At 37.8% G+C, this 17,683-nt stretch overlaps 1 protein-coding gene across 17 annotated transcripts in view; it reads right to left on the bottom strand.

Annotated features, from left to right (window-relative positions):
• The window catches only part of ARID1B (AT-rich interaction domain 1B), a 405,620-nt gene that overhangs the window by 366,967 nt on the left and 20,970 nt on the right, over positions 1-17,683 (bottom strand). For 16 of the 17 annotated variants that reach the window (XM_078852210.1, XM_078852209.1, XM_078852208.1 and 13 more), the window contains exon 2: positions 5,821-6,015. The exons of the other annotated variant lie outside the window; for it this stretch is intronic. In XM_078852210.1, the coding sequence (XP_078708336.1) occupies positions 5,821-6,015 (195 nt within the window). The remainder of the gene's footprint in view (positions 1-5,820; positions 6,016-17,683) is intronic. 17 annotated transcript variants of the gene reach the window in all.

Below are 17,683 nucleotides of genomic sequence, written 5' to 3'. Positions count from 1 at the left end.
TACATCTGTCCCACACAGAAAAATTGTCCCTAATTTTGTCACTTACATAAGAAATGCAGTACCATGAAACTGAAGTTATGGAAAATGTTATTTAAAACTAAAGAAATTACACCCATATCATTTTAATAATCAAGTGCAATGAGTTTAAATAAATAAAGATCTATTAAGACTCCAGAACATTAACAGAATAAATTGGTGGAATTAAAAACTCACAAATGAATACATTTTAAATTCAAGTATTTGAAAAATCTACTGATGTGTCAGGACCTGAATTCTGATTTTTAATAAAAGAGTCGATCACATTAGAATAAATTAATCATAAGCAAGCAAAAGCTGGGTTCTTGATACAGATCTAGTGGTATGTTATGACACTTTCTCTCAGCAGAAACCCAAAACTGTGAACTCAAAAAAAGGAGTTTCAAATACTGTTCTAAAATGCATTTACATTGCAATTTTAAATCTACTTAAGTGTTCTGTTAATGCATAGGCATCTACAATGGTTTCTAGGCTATACTCAGATTGTGCAAACAGTTTACCAACATGCAGTTTTACTCAACACAACTAGTCCTCCTGAACCGGGACTTAAACCAACCATATTCCTCTTAAGCAGGGCAGTGTAGTATTAGGCCCCAGGAGAGAGATTTTGAAACTGTAGATAGCAGTCCACAGACTCTGTAGCCATGGTTTCCAGTAGGAATATTTTTAATCCAAAAATATCATTGTAATCATTTTTAGATTTTTTAAAACATTTTCTTCAAATATCTGCAAAGTCTTGGAATGCATATAAGCAGAATTTCAAGTGTTACAGTCTTTGGGGTTGTGTGTGCCCATCTGACACATACACATCATTTGTGCATTTATACAGAAGATAATTCAACTCCTTTGAAGTTACAAGGTAAGTAATTCTGATATCCACATGAGAAGAGAAAATGATTTATCTTGTAATTCTGCGTCTCTCAAGTTATAATCTTGCAGGATTCTCACACCTGAATCTTGGCTCCATAACCAGGCAGAACTTCCCTATACGCTAAAGGGTTTTTTGGTTGGTTGGTTGTTTCTAAGGGAAGTAGTAGTGGGTGAGAGCATGGGTCATTCCACAACTAAAGCTGCATCTCACTATACAGAGGCTAACAACCACCTTTGCCATCTGCAGTACTTTCTTCACCAACAGGTCCAACATAGTATCCAAGAGAATGGTAACCCTATTGGATTGGAGTTCCTGGCCCAGCTTTCTCAGTCATAAGCCCTTCTGGTTTCTACCAAACCAACTCAATCTACCAATACAGCCAGCCGTTTAAAAGAGTTACAGTAAAATCAGGTTTCAGAGGAACAGCCGTGTTAGTCTGTATTCGCAAAAAGAAAAGGAGTACTTGTGGCACCTTAGAGACTAACCAATTTATTTGAGCATGAGCTTTCGTGAGCTACAGCTCACTTCATCAGATGAAGTGAGCTGTAGCTCACGAAAGCTCATGCTCAAATAAATTGGTTAGTCTCTAAGGTGCCACAAGTACTCCTTTTCTTTTTACAGTAAAATCAGTTCCTCAAACAGAGTTGCTGTCATGGCACTCTTTTGCAGAAGAGATATACTTGGCATCAGAAGAGCCCCGAGCTCTTGTGACCAACTAGGAATCATTGTCTCCCTGCTCCCACACAGTTAATTGATCATGGCATGCTGACAGGGGAGCCTGGAGCATCAACCAGGGCTCAAAAGGCACTGACTGACTGTATAGAGACAGTCAGTGCACGCAGAATCAGGGATACCAGCATCAAAACCAATATTTATGGCCAATGCTTCAGAAGCTTGGGGTGTAGACATCTACCTTGATGTTCCCATGTGTTCAGATTGTGCTCACAGTTCCAACAATTCTAGATACATGTAAATTTGCTATGATTTTCCTCCCCTCAAAAAGCTCTTCTTTTCCTGCAAGGGTGGGTGAAAAAGTCCACTAAAAACCCCACAAAGGCTTTTATTAAATGAAACAGAAAACACTATGTGATTCACTTTAAATGAATTATTCCTCAAGCATAAAACAGGCACACATTGTCCAAAATGAGAAGTTTGCAATTCTGTAAACAAAACACAATTGACTCCACAGTTGACTAATTAGTAATGCTTTCCAATTTTATATTTGCACTGAGATACAGGTATACTTTTACCAACCTCTCTGATTTTTCAGCACCTACCTTATTACAACAATTTGACCAAACCAATCCAAGTGTACTAAACATCTGCTCGATTTATGTGGAACTGACTGGACAAGTCTTTCAAAAATTGACAAAATTCTCAGTCAAAATGACCTGCCTTCTGTGATTTTAATTCCACAATTTCCTATTATTTTGATGTAACAATTTGTGACAACGTCCTTCACAAACAAATATGGGTTAAAAATCTAAATCTTCAATGTCAAGTGAGCAAGGAAATCAGGTTAACAATTCTTCAGCCTTACTTTTGCCTTTCCTTCTTGTTCTAGGCTCAACCTACACTACAACCTTTGTATATAGGATCACTAAAATTGGCAAGAAATGCAAAGGTCCTCTGCGTTGTATTTCATATTTTGTCCTTTGTGTGGTTCCAGTTCTTTTTTGTTAATTAATTCAAACTAGATTTTCACCAAGACCAGGAGAGTGATGTCATCATCCTGTACGTAATCTCTCAAGTTCTTCCAAAACCTCCTTCAATGCTTTGTTAAGTTTAGTGTCTCTCTTCATGAAGCCCTTTGTAGCAGTTTCATAGAATGCACCCCCAACACGGTTAGAGACAGTGTTATCCTGAGATTTCTACCAACCTTTGCTGGAAAGCTAGGTACACCATTCCCATGTTTATCTCAATCAGCCACGAGGCAGATGGTAGTTGTGAAAGAATATTTTAACTTCTGCTGCATTACGTTTCTTCACAAGTTTTATGTAATGTGCTGAACACCTACATGTCAGAAATTTAGGCTGCCTGCACCAGATAAGTTCTCTCATCTTTTTTCACTATATCTTCATTGTCTGAACAAATAGTAGAGACCTCCCTGTCATACTTGTCTCTGTATCTGTGAATGGCATCATCGTCAAAATGCACACAACATTCTGCAGTTTCTTTACAGAGACAGAATCAATGGCATTCAGCAGGAACACATTTTCTTTGTATGCATGTTTATAGCCAATTATAGGATCATTTCTCATGTTTGACCAGGCATCTTCATTAATGTTGATTCTTTTATTCTTTCTTTAATTTTTTCTCTATTTCTTCATTTGAAGCATCTATTAATAGACCTCTAAGTTAAAATCTGCCAGTGCAGACAGCTCTAACCCCAAGCCCTGGCACACAGTGGCTGAAGTCAACTCAGTCTTATCTTTCAACAGCTTCTCCTTCAAGACCCTAAAATCTTCAGAGCTTTGAGGACTTTTGCTTGTCTTCTGCTATGGAGCTAAGATTCAGGAGTAAAATTCCTGCACAGATGGAACATTTAGGGAAAAAGCACTTACCATGCACCTTTAACCATCTCACTTGAACTCCGCCCACTAATTCCCCCGGGATTTAGTCTAATATTCCAAAACCTTTGGACAGCATCAAACCACCACTTTAAAACAAAACAAAACAAAAAAATAAAAACAATCTCCCAGAGACATGTTTCTTTCCCTTTCCTGCCTCCAAAGCATAGCATACCCACACTCCAATTAGACCAGCACAACTCATAGGTTTTAAGTCCAGATACCTCACAAGTCATCAGATTTTCACACGTGTATGGTATTTCTGAGTACCTCAAATTGTTGGTTGTTCAATCTGAGACATTATAAAGCGCCCCAATTTTCATAAAGTGCTGAGCACACACCCCCAGAAAACGTTATTTTATATTATATATAAACATACAATCACTAGGCAATCAATTTCAAAAAGCATGACTGGGCCCTCTTGGTTGATATTCATGTTACAAAAGTAAAAATCCAGGCAGAAATGAAAATGTGGCATCCCGAGCCAAAGACAACTTACCACTCAGCTGGTAAGTTGGCAATTCAATTTACAAACCTGGATTCCTGCATTTTAATCCTTTGTAGAAAGGTGATAATATATGAGCAATATGAAAAGAACTGGATTCAGATCATTAGAGGTTCACGAGCCAAACACATGAAGCTCTGGAGGCCGTCCAAAACAAAATCATGCCTAGGTGGTGATGTCCGTTCAATAAAAATTCAATGTCATAATTATCCTCTCACTTTTTCCCTGAAGAGTATTAGTAATCATAACTGTAATGTTGCTCAGCCAGTTACATTAATGCTGTGAGAAGACAGATAGGGCCAGCAGCCAATCACTGTGCCAGGTCATTGCCTGTTGACAGATAATGTACAATTATCGAGCAATTAGTAAATGAAGTGAAAAATTCAAACACCCATCTCTAAACAACCTAGAATAATTCCTTTAAAAATAAAAAATATGGTTTTAATAACTTTGCTTTGGCTGTAGCTAAACAAAAAACTGAAGGCTCCTTTTTTCCACATCCCTTCCTAATGACAACTGGTTACCATTTATTAAACTGGCAAAATGCCTGGGCTGTATTAAGCTGGCAACAAAGTAAGGTGTTGGCCTCCTTTAAACCAAATCGCCTCTTACAAACAAGTAAACATCCATTAAAAAAAATCTAATGAGGAAAAAGAAAAAGTCAGATGGTGAAATGCTGCAACTTAACTCACTAACATATCTGAAGTAGCTGAGAACTCCCAAGAATAGTATAGTTGAAGTTACAAGCTAATTAGACACTTCTTGTGTATTCTATGGCAATGGGTGGGTATTGGGATTAGATTGAAATAAATATATTTACCTGCAGATCATTATTTTCAGTCCTTTTCTATATTTAACACAAAATAAAGTTAAAAAAAAATCTGCAACTAGTTACCCCATGTAGAGACAAAACACTGTTTTCCATTCACTATCAAAAAGCCTTGTGCTTGCAACTGAGTATAGAATTCTCAGTCTGCAGTAACAACTCTAATCGGAAATCTAGCAGAAATTTGCCAACATGCTTTTTTGGATAACTTTAATCTGTTTTCCCCTTCAGAAAACAACTACTGCATCTTCACTAATTTATGGTGAGAACATGAGTAATTAATCCTCTTTAAAAGGGTGGGAAAGGGGCAGAAGAGGTCACCATCAACAGTGAAATGCAACTAGACTAGGGGAGAGATTGTTACATTTATATATCCTCTGATACAAAAAAGAAGGAAAAAAACCAACCTTTGACTTTAAAAAGAGAGACGAAGAGAGAAAAGAAATAAACCACAGAAAGCTTCGATAAAAATCAACTCTGATACAAAGACATGACAAGCTCTCACACACTGAACAATATTGGTCTCGCTCCAGTAAACTGGTACTGTGTTAGTGTAAGCTTGGAGTTTTTCTTCTTGTGGATGAGAAAACCTATTAGGGGAGGGGAGAAAGGGAGAGAAATGGGTACCTATAGTGCTTAAAAAAAAAAAAAAAAAAATCCCAAAATCCAAAGAGATGTACAGAGCTAGGTGATGTCAACCAAAATTTTTTTTGGCGTTCAACATGTTCTTCTAAAAGATATGTCTGTAGCATATTAAATAGTTTAGACGTAGTGTGAAATTTAAGGAAACAAATTTATGTCATTATTTATTCATTTTTAAAATAGCCCCTTACCTTCATTCTGAAAGCAAAACACTTTGATTTGAGCCTTTTCTTGTGGCCTGCACATTAAGCAGAATGGCAGAAGAGAAGAGAAGAGAAGAGAAGAGAAGAGAAGAGAAGAGAAGAGAAGAGAAGAGAAGAGAAGAGAAGAGAAGAGAAACCAAAGCAATACAGAAAAATCCTCCACCAACCTGTTGCTGTGGATACTGTATTCCTCCCAGGGCTCCCGAGGTCCGTCCCTGCATTCCCATTGGATATCGTTGAGCTCCTGGAGGGCCATATGACTGCCCCGGGTATGGACTGCTTTGCTGTGTCTGGGAATGAGGGTTATTGCCCATTCCATACAACTGAGGTCTCTTCATTACCATTGGATCCATTGGGCTGCCCTGTTATTAAACACAAGCAAAGATCTGATTTAAACATACTGTAAGAAGAAATTAGAAACACCCCTTAGTGTAGCACAGATTATATCTGCATTTATTCAGCACAGTGAACCTTTATTTTGAACACATCCAACAACGATTCGACATACAAAAATGCAGTGAAGTGTAGGGCTCTACAAGCAGCATGTTCTAATTTTCCCATTCATTAGAAAAGAGTTTTGAAATATGGAAATGGGACTTAAAATCAGAGATATGACAAAAAGATTTTGCACTCGTAAGCAAAAAAAGAAAAAATGGCATTTACATTTTCTATTACCTCTGCAGGAGATTTAAAAAAAAAATCAATAAGCACACTAACATATATAATGATTAGCAATACTGTCTTTAAAGTATTCTTCCAGCTACACCAATTTCATTTAGGTGTAAAAGACTCAGTCTTGGGCAAAAATTTTAGCCTGGAAAAGGTGGCTCGTTTTCAAATTCATAAAAGAGATGGTGGAAGAAAAAGGAAGTTTTGAAGGAGCATTAAGCGTATGATATGTTAGATTTCAGAGCCTTTGCATTGCAAGAATGTGCATTAATAAGCTTCCAAATCATAATGTGAGTCGTAAGCCACATTTCACATGAAAGTCAATTTGCTTCCTAGCCAGACCTCAGAAAATCCAGCACTGGAATGGTTTGGGTTTTTTTGGTTGGGTTTGCTTGTTTTTTTGGCAGGATGTACCATGCATCTGAAGAGTTTCATCACTGGTGTCAACCAGTGTGTGACACCTTAGTGTAACCTTTTTAACTAGTGAGGACCAACTGAATCAGATCAAGAGTATAAACTGTCAAGTACAGCTCTACCATGCTCCTACAGTGCTGAGCTACAGCATCTATCCTCTACCTCTTAATTAATGTGCATTAATTCAAGGTACAGAAAAGTTACACTTAAAGAAAAAAAGCCTAACACAATATTAGCTTAATTAATGGCAGGGTTTTCATAGAATCATACAAAGTAGAAAAGGAAAAGACTTATTAGTTTATCCAGTTCATTTCCTCCTGAGTGCAGGACTTCTCTACAGTATAATTTCTAAAATTTTGGCCAATCTAGTTTTAAATGTCTCATGGGGTGGGGCTCCTTTTTGGAGATTATTCCACAGCCTAACAGGCTATGATACCAATATGTTTTTCCTGATACTCAATTTAAATTTTCTCTTTCTTAATTTCATCCCACTACTGCTACTTACACTAATTTTTATTTCTTTATGTTTACATCTGGCAAAAATCGGCAGGGTATATCTCCTCCAAATTAGTCATTGCTTAGCCAACCGTATATATTTAGTTATTTTCATCTCTTTCCTCACAAATAAAATCACTCAAACCCATAATTTTTATCACTGGCCTTCTGCAACATCCCACCTATTTGGCAGTATTTTTCTGATAATGAGGTATCCAGAACTGAATGCAGTATTCCATATGTGATCATACCACAGCTGTGTGAAGGGGAACTGTTACTTCTTTGTGACATGCCACCTCTATGCAGTTATTTCAAAAGTGCATTAGCCTTTCTTGCTACCATATTAAATTGAACGTTCATCTCTAATTTGTGATTCACTCTTGCTCCTAGATCCGTTTCACAGGGTTTCTCTTTTTCTTTAGATATCTGACATTTCAAATTATTTTTGCCAGATTATTAGCTTGCATTTGTTTTCAAATTGAGTGTCATTGGGTAATTTTCTGTGCATATTTCATATGTCTCTAGGCCACTATGTATTATTACTATATTCTCACTATAGCGTTTGCAACGCTTTCCAATTTAGAATTATCTGTGAATTAATTAAATTGACGTTTCCTCCCCCTTCCAAAGCATTAAACAAAATGTTATATAAATCAGATTTAACAACACTCCCTGAGCTTCTTTCACTAGACTCTTCCCTTACTCAAAACAATGCCTGTTACCCTTCGTTTTAGGTTATTTCTTCCAAGTTTCAATCCACTTGACAATGTTCACATCCAAGCCAATTTCAAGTGTAACATTTCTGCTACATGGTATCAAACATGGGGCTAAATGTATAGGCTTCATAATTAGCAATTCCTACAGTTACAGTTACCTGACACTTTCCATTATAAGACCCTATTTTCAGTTAATAGAATCATAGGGTTTGAAGGGAGCACAAGGGTCATCTAGTTTAGCCCACTGCCAAGATGCAGGATTTGTGGTGTCTAAACTATCCAAGATGGATGGCGATCCAGCCTGCTTTTGAAGGAGCTTCCATAACCTCCCTAGGCATTCCATTCCATTATCTGCTTATAACTTTCAACTAAGTTGCTTATAACTTTGCCAAACCTTAACCATTTGGACTGAAACTTTCCGGAGAGGGTCTACCTGAGGCTGATTTTTTTTTTTTTTAATTTGGCAAAAACAGTTCACCCATTTCTCAGAGTGAGGTTGGGGAAAAATACATTGGTTATGTTAATGTTAAAAATTCTTATAACTTTTTCACTGAGAAGCTTTAGTACCTCCATGCTTTGGCGCAGGAACTTGAAATTTGCCCAGAAAGTTATCCTAATGCCTTTTGCTCTTTCCATGAAAAATCGCCCAAATTTGGACACAGGACTGGAAGCCAGGGAGGGGGGAAACAGACAAAGAACCAGGGGGAAGGTAGTGTGTGTATGGAAGTGGAGAAGAACTGGACAAATGGAGCCATAGCACTGACTGAATAATGAGCCTGAGACAAGAAGCTGGGAGGGAGGTGACGGGGAGGAGACAGAAGAGACAAGTCTCTTCACCATTCCTCTGCTGTCAGCAAATATCTGTGAAACCCACTGGCAAAGTATGTGTCTGATCCCCCTCTTCTGGCTTTTCCACAAAAGGATTACAACTTATTACTACTATCAGTTACTTTGTAAGCTCAAGAGGCAGAGAAGCGTGCAGTGGCACTAGAAGTTTCAACACCCTTGATGAACTTTGCAGGTGTCAATATGATTCCACAAGATGAAATTTCTGTTTTTTTTCAATTGGATTTTTAAAAACCTAGGAAGTAACACACACACAAAAAGCTAAAAGAAAGATAAACTTGCAAAGTCAAATACTCAAAAGTTAAGAAATGCCAGAATTAAGGTTGTCTGTGCAACCTTATTTTGGCCCCCTTGTACATATGCATTCCGATACAGTCTTTAAATTACATAACGTACTATTTTTTCCCAGAGGACCCCGTCTCATTCACGGCACAGGATAGACCTGCTGTAGGGAGGAATCAAGTTTGTGTAGTGAATGAGGCTCTTGTACGTAGGACCTCTGCCTCCCTCATTTGCTGCAAAAGCCAGAAGGTTTGCAGTAAATAACGCAGGAGATTATAGGAAAAGAAAGGATGGTCTCATGGTTAAGGCAGCTGAATGCTACCCTGGAAAACCGGATCCTATCCCTGCCTCTGCCACAGAGTTCGTATGTGATGTCACTTAAATCGAACTCTTCCCAGGTGATCACTAATTGTGCGTTCCTTATTTTCTGGGTGCCTGATGTGAAATCCGGGGTCTGGTTTGCAAAAGTACTGAGCACTCAATGCTGCAACTGAAATCAGTGAGAGCTGTGCTTTGAACACATAAAGTGCTATACAAAGGTACGTGCTCAGAAAAAAATCAGGTCATAAGCATCTTAAATTGAACCCCCAAAATTAGTGGACACTTTTGACCTTAATCTCTCTATGTCTCAATTCCCCATTTAATAATAGGAATAACACTACCCCCTCATTGCACAGATGTGTTGTGAAAAATTAATTAATGTTTGTGAAGCACTTAGATACTATAGTGATATGTGCCATAGAAAAGCCCATGAGAAAATTAGTAATTAATAATAAAAATCTTGTTTCTGGCATTTTCTAACTTCTGAATGCTTCACTTTGCAATCATAACACTCTTTTAATGTATTTTTGGATGTATATAAAGGCTGTGTCCCCCTTCTTCCATTACTATAAAATAGCAAGTTTGTCGAGCAAGATTTGTTCATTTATAAACCTATATTCAAAGTTCCTTTATCCTTTTGGAGTTCAGGTATTTTTTTCCTCTTAACATTTGTTCCATTAGTTTGCTAAAGACAGAAGTTATAGCAACAGAATGACAATTACATGTATCACTCATTTTCTGAAGATCAGAAAAAACTCTTCTTTTAGCCAGATTTCCCATACCTGTTCGCCAACACTTTTCATTGTCAGCAATACCATAAACTTATCTAATTCTTTCAAATACTCAGAAACATACACTCTCAGAAACAGCTGACGTGTACATTTACACACTTTCCAAGTACTCACTTACCTTCTATCAAAAACTATTTTACAAAGCTTTAATTACTTCTTAATTGGCCAAACTTATTTTCTTTATTTTATTATAAAAATAATAATTATAAATAAAAATGATATATTTTAGTATTCATTAATTTCATCTCACCTCCTTTATTAATGGACCTAATTCTCTCCAAGACTATTTCCCCCCTCGATACTTGGAATAAAAACCATTTTACTGCTTTGGCTAATATTTGCTTATTCTGCTTGTCTAGTGCCCACATTTTTTTTCTTGCAAGCCTTCATGGACTGTATTTTTCTTAAGTTTCCCCATCCTCTTTTCAATTTCTAGTGTAGGTTTCTTTTAAACCTCAGACATTTATTCAGCTCCTCACAACACCATATTGTACAATTCTTGTTCTTTGCATTCTTCTTTAGTGGTAATGTAGCCTATAGCATCTTTATTATAATGTCCTTCTTATGTCAAAAGAAAAGGAGTACTTGTCGCACCTAGGAGACTAACAAATTTATTTGAGCATAAGCTTTCGTGAGCTACAGAGTTCACAAAAGCTTATGCTCAAATAAATTTGTTAGTCTCTAAGGTGCCACAAGTACTCCTTTTTGCGAATACAGACTAACATGGCTGCTACTCTGAAACCTTCTTATGTCAGTGTCAGATCACGTTTGTACACATGACTTCCAGACTCCAACTGCAACAAGAGCGCATATAATAATAATCCCGACTACTACTCACCCTTGAGCGCTTTAAAAAACACCCAGGGTGAAATCCTAGCCCCACTGAAATCAACAGGAACTTTGTTGTTGACTTTAATGGAGCCAGAATATCACACACACCCATTTTTAGATTAACAGTCCAGGTACTAAAATAGAAAGAACGTGGAAACTGCCCACTGACTGAAAGGGTTAACTGAGAGCTACTCTTCTGTGCCTGCTATTTCTCCAGGATGCTCAAATGCTAAACAAAGCATCAAAAATGTACAAATTCAGCACGTTTTCATGAGCAAAAGTGGCGCAATTTTACACTGCAACCTCTTATAAACTCTCAATTTCACCAGTATCACCACAGTCTTCCCAGTCATAAGGAAACTATACAAACAAAAGCAGACCCTTGCCCCACTCCCCAAAATGTGAAAAGATTAAATGTTACATTGACCTTCCCTTCCCCAATGTACCCAGAGTACTATTAGAGGTCCTTCCTCCACAAGGTGGATTTGATTTAAATCAAACTGATTTAAATCATGATTTAAATCACTAGTCAGGAAGACTCAATTTAATCATGGATTTCTACATAAAAGTGCATTCTTGTTGGTTGTTACAACCTTAATACATATTCTTCAGAACTCAGACAGATGAGACCCAAACTGGGTCTCTTTTACTGCCTGCTGCCATTATAGGTTTTCCCTTCTAGTGAGAGAATGGTATGGTAGATCTCAAATCCATGAAGGCTACACTCAGAAAGACCTCAAGACTTCTGGAATATGCTGCTCAAACAGTTTCACGTTTGTTTCTACTGCCTGACCCTCCCTTCTTACATTTATCTCCAGACTTTTTCTCCTTGTCCAGATCTATTCCGCCCCCAACAATCTTCTACCATTGAACTTTTTGAAACTTTGTACTTCTAGAGAGAGGTAAGTGACTGACTGTGTGTACACAAATTTGCAGAGGGACAATAGGGTTGAGATCTGTTACTTCTCACCTCTATACATTATTTATTTATTTATTTATGTATTTAAAAACACTTTTGCTATTAACAAGCATGTTATCTCTGGAGACACAAATTCACAGTTTGAGAACTACAAAACTAAGCATCTCTGGTGGTATTTTCTAGACTTAGCACTGAGTCCCACTGGGTAGACAGAAAGATTATTTAGGTTAATCTATACAGAAGCCCCTGGAACCTCATAAAATTGGGTCCTTAATCCATGAACTACTGAAACTCATTTACAAAACTTCTCTTAAACATTACATGACTATATTGTCTCATACTATAGAATTAGAATTTATAATCCCTATTCCATGATGAGATATCTTTGAGCTATAATGTGTCTTAATTTGATAGGTTTTTTCCTCAAAAAGCATTTTATCAAAAAAATCCAATCTAAATAAAAAAATCAGATTTTTTTAATTTTTTTTTTAAATCATTGCTTTTTATCCACCCTGTTCTTCCATCACAATTCCTGTGGCGTGTACTAAGTTAAGTTTTCAACTGGTGGTCAGTCTTGAACTACATGCTTGAACAACATTTCCTGGCAGCCAATGTCCTGCCTTTAGCCTCAAAACTTTCTCTCAAATACACGCAGAAAGAAGTTTAAGGCTATAGATGGCACCTGCCTGAAAATATAGTCTCAACTATCAAAGCAGACCACTAGCCCATATGATGTCACAAGATATCTCACAGAGGTGTTCTAAGACAGGTGAAGAGAAAGCGCCTCCAAACGGGAATGGTAGAATTCAGCAGGGATGGAATGAGGACCCTGTACACAGATGAAAGTTCCTTTATTTTTACCCTAGTTTTCTTCACGAATGAGCAACAAAGCTTAGTGGGCTCCAACTCTGCATAGCTCTTACATCAGGCAGACAAAGTGGTTCACTAGAAGAAACATGTTCACCTAAGATAAAACTGCTCTTCAGAGTGAAAAAGTGCAGCTTTTTACAAACTGGTAAAAAAAACGTTCGTTTTGATGATTATGCCAGCGATGCAAATTTTAAGTGACTATGGCATTAGGTTCGTGCTGCCTCATTTGTAACTATAACAAATCAACATGGGCCCAGTGCAGTATATTCTGGAATACGTTTGCCCTCAATTTCTCACAAGTGACCATACACACTAAGTTCACCACCGATCTGCTGCCACAACCTCTGCCTCTGTATTAAAAAGAACCTGCTTCTCCATTTGTAACAAAGCCTGAAGCTGTGAAACCTTACAGTGAAGATAGTTGACAATCAGCTCCCAACATTCCAAGATAAGCAGGCATGAAGTTCCCAGCTCCAGCTCATGCTATGAGTTTTGAATGAGGTATTTATCACAAGAGGTAATTACAACTATTCATTACAATAAAATGACACAGGAGGCAACTGGGGAAAAGGTAACCCATCCCTAGATTATGGCTTAATCTCTGTTGAATACTATGAAGACTTTCTAGACAACGTATCTAAAGTGACAAAAAAGTGAGGACGATATCAAAATATAAAAGGTGTGCGTGTTTTAAATATCCATTTAAAAAACTATGTTGAAATTTGGAATTATATAGTTAAGCACTGAAAAGTCAAGATATTACAGAAAGTTTTCATGTACATCCTTAAAATCTTACTTTGCATTATTAGACTATTTAAGAAGCAGGAAATCATCTGCTTTTTTATATATCATAATATCTTATTTAATCCCTTACTAAAATTTTTTTTAAAGTACAAAAATCTCAGCTGCATAAGGAAACTTAGAGAGATGTCACTCAAAAGACAAAGGGACAAATTCACCATGGGTATCAGTGAAGGCAAATGAGTGATATAACCAAAAGTATCTATTTTACCTGTCTTGCAACCTCTGCTTACTGCACGGTCCCAGCTGCAGAGGGCCACCCACAAATATTCTTCCTTGTTCAAAACAAAAAGAAAAACAGAAAAGGAAAAAATTGACACCCATCCCAACACCCCCCCCTCCCCCAACTCAACAAAAAACACTCTCCTACCTCAAAAAAACAACCACCACCAATATATCATAGATTCAGAATACAGGACATTTGCTTATTTTTGGCTACATGCATTTTCCCCAACATTCTGCTAAAACCATTTAATATTACTTAAAAACTGGAGGATTACGGGTTCAACCATTTCCTAGCTATTATTTTGGAGGCGGATAAAGTTATAATGCCTATTGAGAGAATAAATCACAACAAAAACAATGAAGAAAAGAAATCTGTTTTTAATGAACCACATATGAGTTGCATCTTCATGTTGTCACTGGAAGTGCAAGCAAAGGTTAAAACAACATTAAAAAGCAATTATATACATTTATCACACCCAATGGCCAAAACAATCCTACGGGCTGAGACAAGTTCATGTGACAACACAACTTAGTACTAATACCCTTTGAGTTTTTTGGTTTTTTTGCTACCAAAAACTATTAACAATACTGAGTGAACTCCTGGCCCCTTTGAAGACAATGGGAGCTTTACCATTGGCTTTAATGAGGCCAAGATTTCAAACCCAGAAACCTACCTCTTCCTGTCAGCATGTTTTCCTCATCACCCACCTAATCATCTCCATTTTCATTCAGGAGGACCCAAAATTACCTTCCCCCACTTATAACTGTATATTTATTTCCTCCACTAACACTGCTTTTCTTTGCTCCAAAGCATCTACTTGTGGGGCCCATAAATCTGCTCTGACAGCTGCCAATGTGCTCTTCAATGATACAAAAGTATCTTCTGGTGAAGCAGAAACTAAGATGATTCTGAGCCTCAACAGTGTCCAATGCTGTGGTTCAGCCAGGAAAAGAAAACCAATTTACATAAACCCACAACTGCAAAAATTAAAAATTCCAAAAGGTACAGGTGTGGAAAATTTACATTTACACAATTACACTATCTTCCTACCTTGAAAAATTAAAATTAAAGAAGTCAGTAAATCTGGCCACTACCTTACACACATGTAACCAGGTGAAGAAAAACCACAAGTGAGAAAAGCAGGTAGCCCAAATAAAAATGCATCTATAATTCAGCAGAGACAATGAACTTTCCGACCTTCCCACTCATCTTCTAAAGACCTACTATCTGGGCTCAAGGCACCGAGACCTCCTTGAGTGGAAGCCGACTTAAACCCATTTATTTTTTCTGTGTTTGTACAGCACCTAGCACAATGGGCAGGCTCCTAGGCTCTAGGGGAATACAAACAGTAGTGTTCAGTTCATGGCCAATGGCTCCCTAGACCGGAGCTTGTGACCTCATCTTCCTCTCTGCTCCCAGCATATCCACATAAATGGGTTCATAGAAAGGATACTATAGCTGGGGAAGTGTCCTGATTTGGCTTACACTCCTCTTTTTCCTAGCTAGTCTGGCGCTTGGGATGAGGCGCTCATCCTCTGCAGCAAGTAAATGCCTTCTCCACCCTACAAGCCTGCTCTCTGCTTGGTGTCTGGAACTGAGGGCTGGTCTATACTACGGGAGGGAGGGGAAGATCGATCTAAGTTACGCAACTTCAGGTAAGTGAATAACGTAGCTGAAGTTGACGTACTTAGATCTACTTACTGTGGTGTCTTCACTGTGGTGTGTCGACAGGAGACACTCTCCTGTCGATTCCCCTTACGCTTCTCGTTGAGGTGGAGTAATGGAGTCGATGCCAGAGCAACTGGCGGTCAGTTTATCGAGTCTATACTAGACATGATAAATTGACCCCAGCTGGATTGATCACTGCCCGTCAATCCGGCCAGTAGTGTAGACAAGCCGAGAAGAAGAAGAATTCTTTCACCTACTTCTTCGTGAGGCTACACTAACATAGGTAATGGGAAGGAGGAACATTTACTAAGAATGGTAGCTGCCAGGCAGGAATCAGACAGCAGCCTAGTATAGGCTGAAAGGAGCTCATTCCCTCTAAAGAGAAGACCCTGCAAGGAAGAAGTTGAGTATGAGGAAGCATGTATAAAATCTTGGTGATTATCTAACGAGACGCACAGAAAAAAAAACTATCACATTTTAAGGAGAAACTTGCTATAATTAAATGATATCCAAACAGATCTGGGGATATTTTCCCAACTGTTTGATCTTGTTGGGGAAAACTTAATGGTTAATGTATTTTCATTGGGGGGGGGGAAGGGAGGGAAAGCAGGCAGAGTTAAGGAAATGACAACATCAACACTGGGGAGAACAGCATACCCACAAAAAATTATGGTACTACGATAGTAACTAGGTCATAAGCCTAAAGTTCATAGTTATCTGCAGATTTTTCTATTCTGAGTGTTATATATAGTTCTTTATTAACACACACAAAAAAGTATGCTGGCCATATATCCTCAGCATTTATGGCAAATTATTAATCAAGTCCCACCTGAAACAATTTGTTAAATTGATTTTAATCACTGGGCCTCTCATGTGAAGCTTTGTATAATCAGCATTTCATTTACAAAATTAATTGCCTGATTGATTCTCAAGAGGCAGTAGCTGTCATTACACTGCTGTCATAACTTTTGAGTAGGGGTGTCACAACATGGAATTCTGACAGTATGAAAGGCACTTCTATTTAAAAGTTGGAGGTGGGGGGTGAAAATAAATACAGTGATTTCACAGAGTTGCTCTTTGGTCTGAAAGAAAGTAAAAAACATTACTTGCCAGTTTTAGACTGACTCCCTGACTTCCTTCCACTGAATTAATGGACTAATCTACTCTTTGGCACTCCTTATTCAGGAGCAATGTCCAATGTAAATCAATTATATAATGGTTTGTGACTGGGTATCATGGAGTTGTTGGTGGATATAGGTGTTAATCAGGGGATAAATAAGTACTAAGGTTGTTTGTGGAGTATAAGTTTCCTAACTTTCAAACGTATAGGGATTTTTGCAAATATATTTTTCCTGACAAGGTTGTTTTAAATTAAACAAAGAATGCATATACAATTTACAACCCTGCCATCACAAAATCTCTTGTCCAAAAATTCTTGCTTTTTCAGGAAGTTTTCTAAAATGTCATGGATATATATTCCACTATTTCACTCAAGAAAATTAAAACTATATTAAAAAAAATTTAACAAAGCTTCTAAATTCCTTGATTCACAACTGCTAGGCTCCTGGATTAACAAACATTTCTGGAGAGGCAGTGTGGTCCAGTGGCTGAGACACTGAATCAGGAGACCTGAATTCTATTGTTGGATCAGTCCACCAACCTACCGTGTGAGCATGCCATGTCACCTTTCTGTTTCTCAGTTTCCATTCCCACCATGCTTCTCTATAGTCTGTCCCCATTGGCAGGGAATGGGGTTTAGAGATTTTGGGAAAGAAGATATCAGATACTAGGACCAGGTCACCGAGCTAGGAGTTCAGAAAGGATATATAGTGGAGGGAGGATCTCTGGTTTGGGGTCCCCCCATATTTAAAGGAAAAATCATTGTTATATACTACAATAATGAGTTTAGGATTCTAAAAGCTACCTTCACAAAGAAAAAATTATGGAAAGCTTTTTTTTTAAAAGGTAAAAATGTAAGTTTTCAGTAAACCCTTTGGAGAATTTTACAGTCTTCTAGAAGCTGACCTATTTCTGAGGGCATGGCTACACTTGCAGATATAGAGTGCTTTGAGTTAAACCAGCCATCGGAGAGTACAGCAGGGAAAGTGCGGCAGTCTGTCCACACTGACAGCTTCAAGCACACTGGTGTGGCCACATTTGCGGCACTTGCAGCAGCATTGT

Source organism: Lepidochelys kempii, chromosome 3 (assembly GCF_965140285.1).
Source record: "Lepidochelys kempii isolate rLepKem1 chromosome 3, rLepKem1.hap1, whole genome shotgun sequence".
NCBI lineage: Eukaryota > Metazoa > Chordata > Testudines > Cheloniidae > Lepidochelys > Lepidochelys kempii.
Note: the sequence above shows the minus strand (reverse complement) of the source record. Positions and strands in the feature narration are given on the sequence as shown.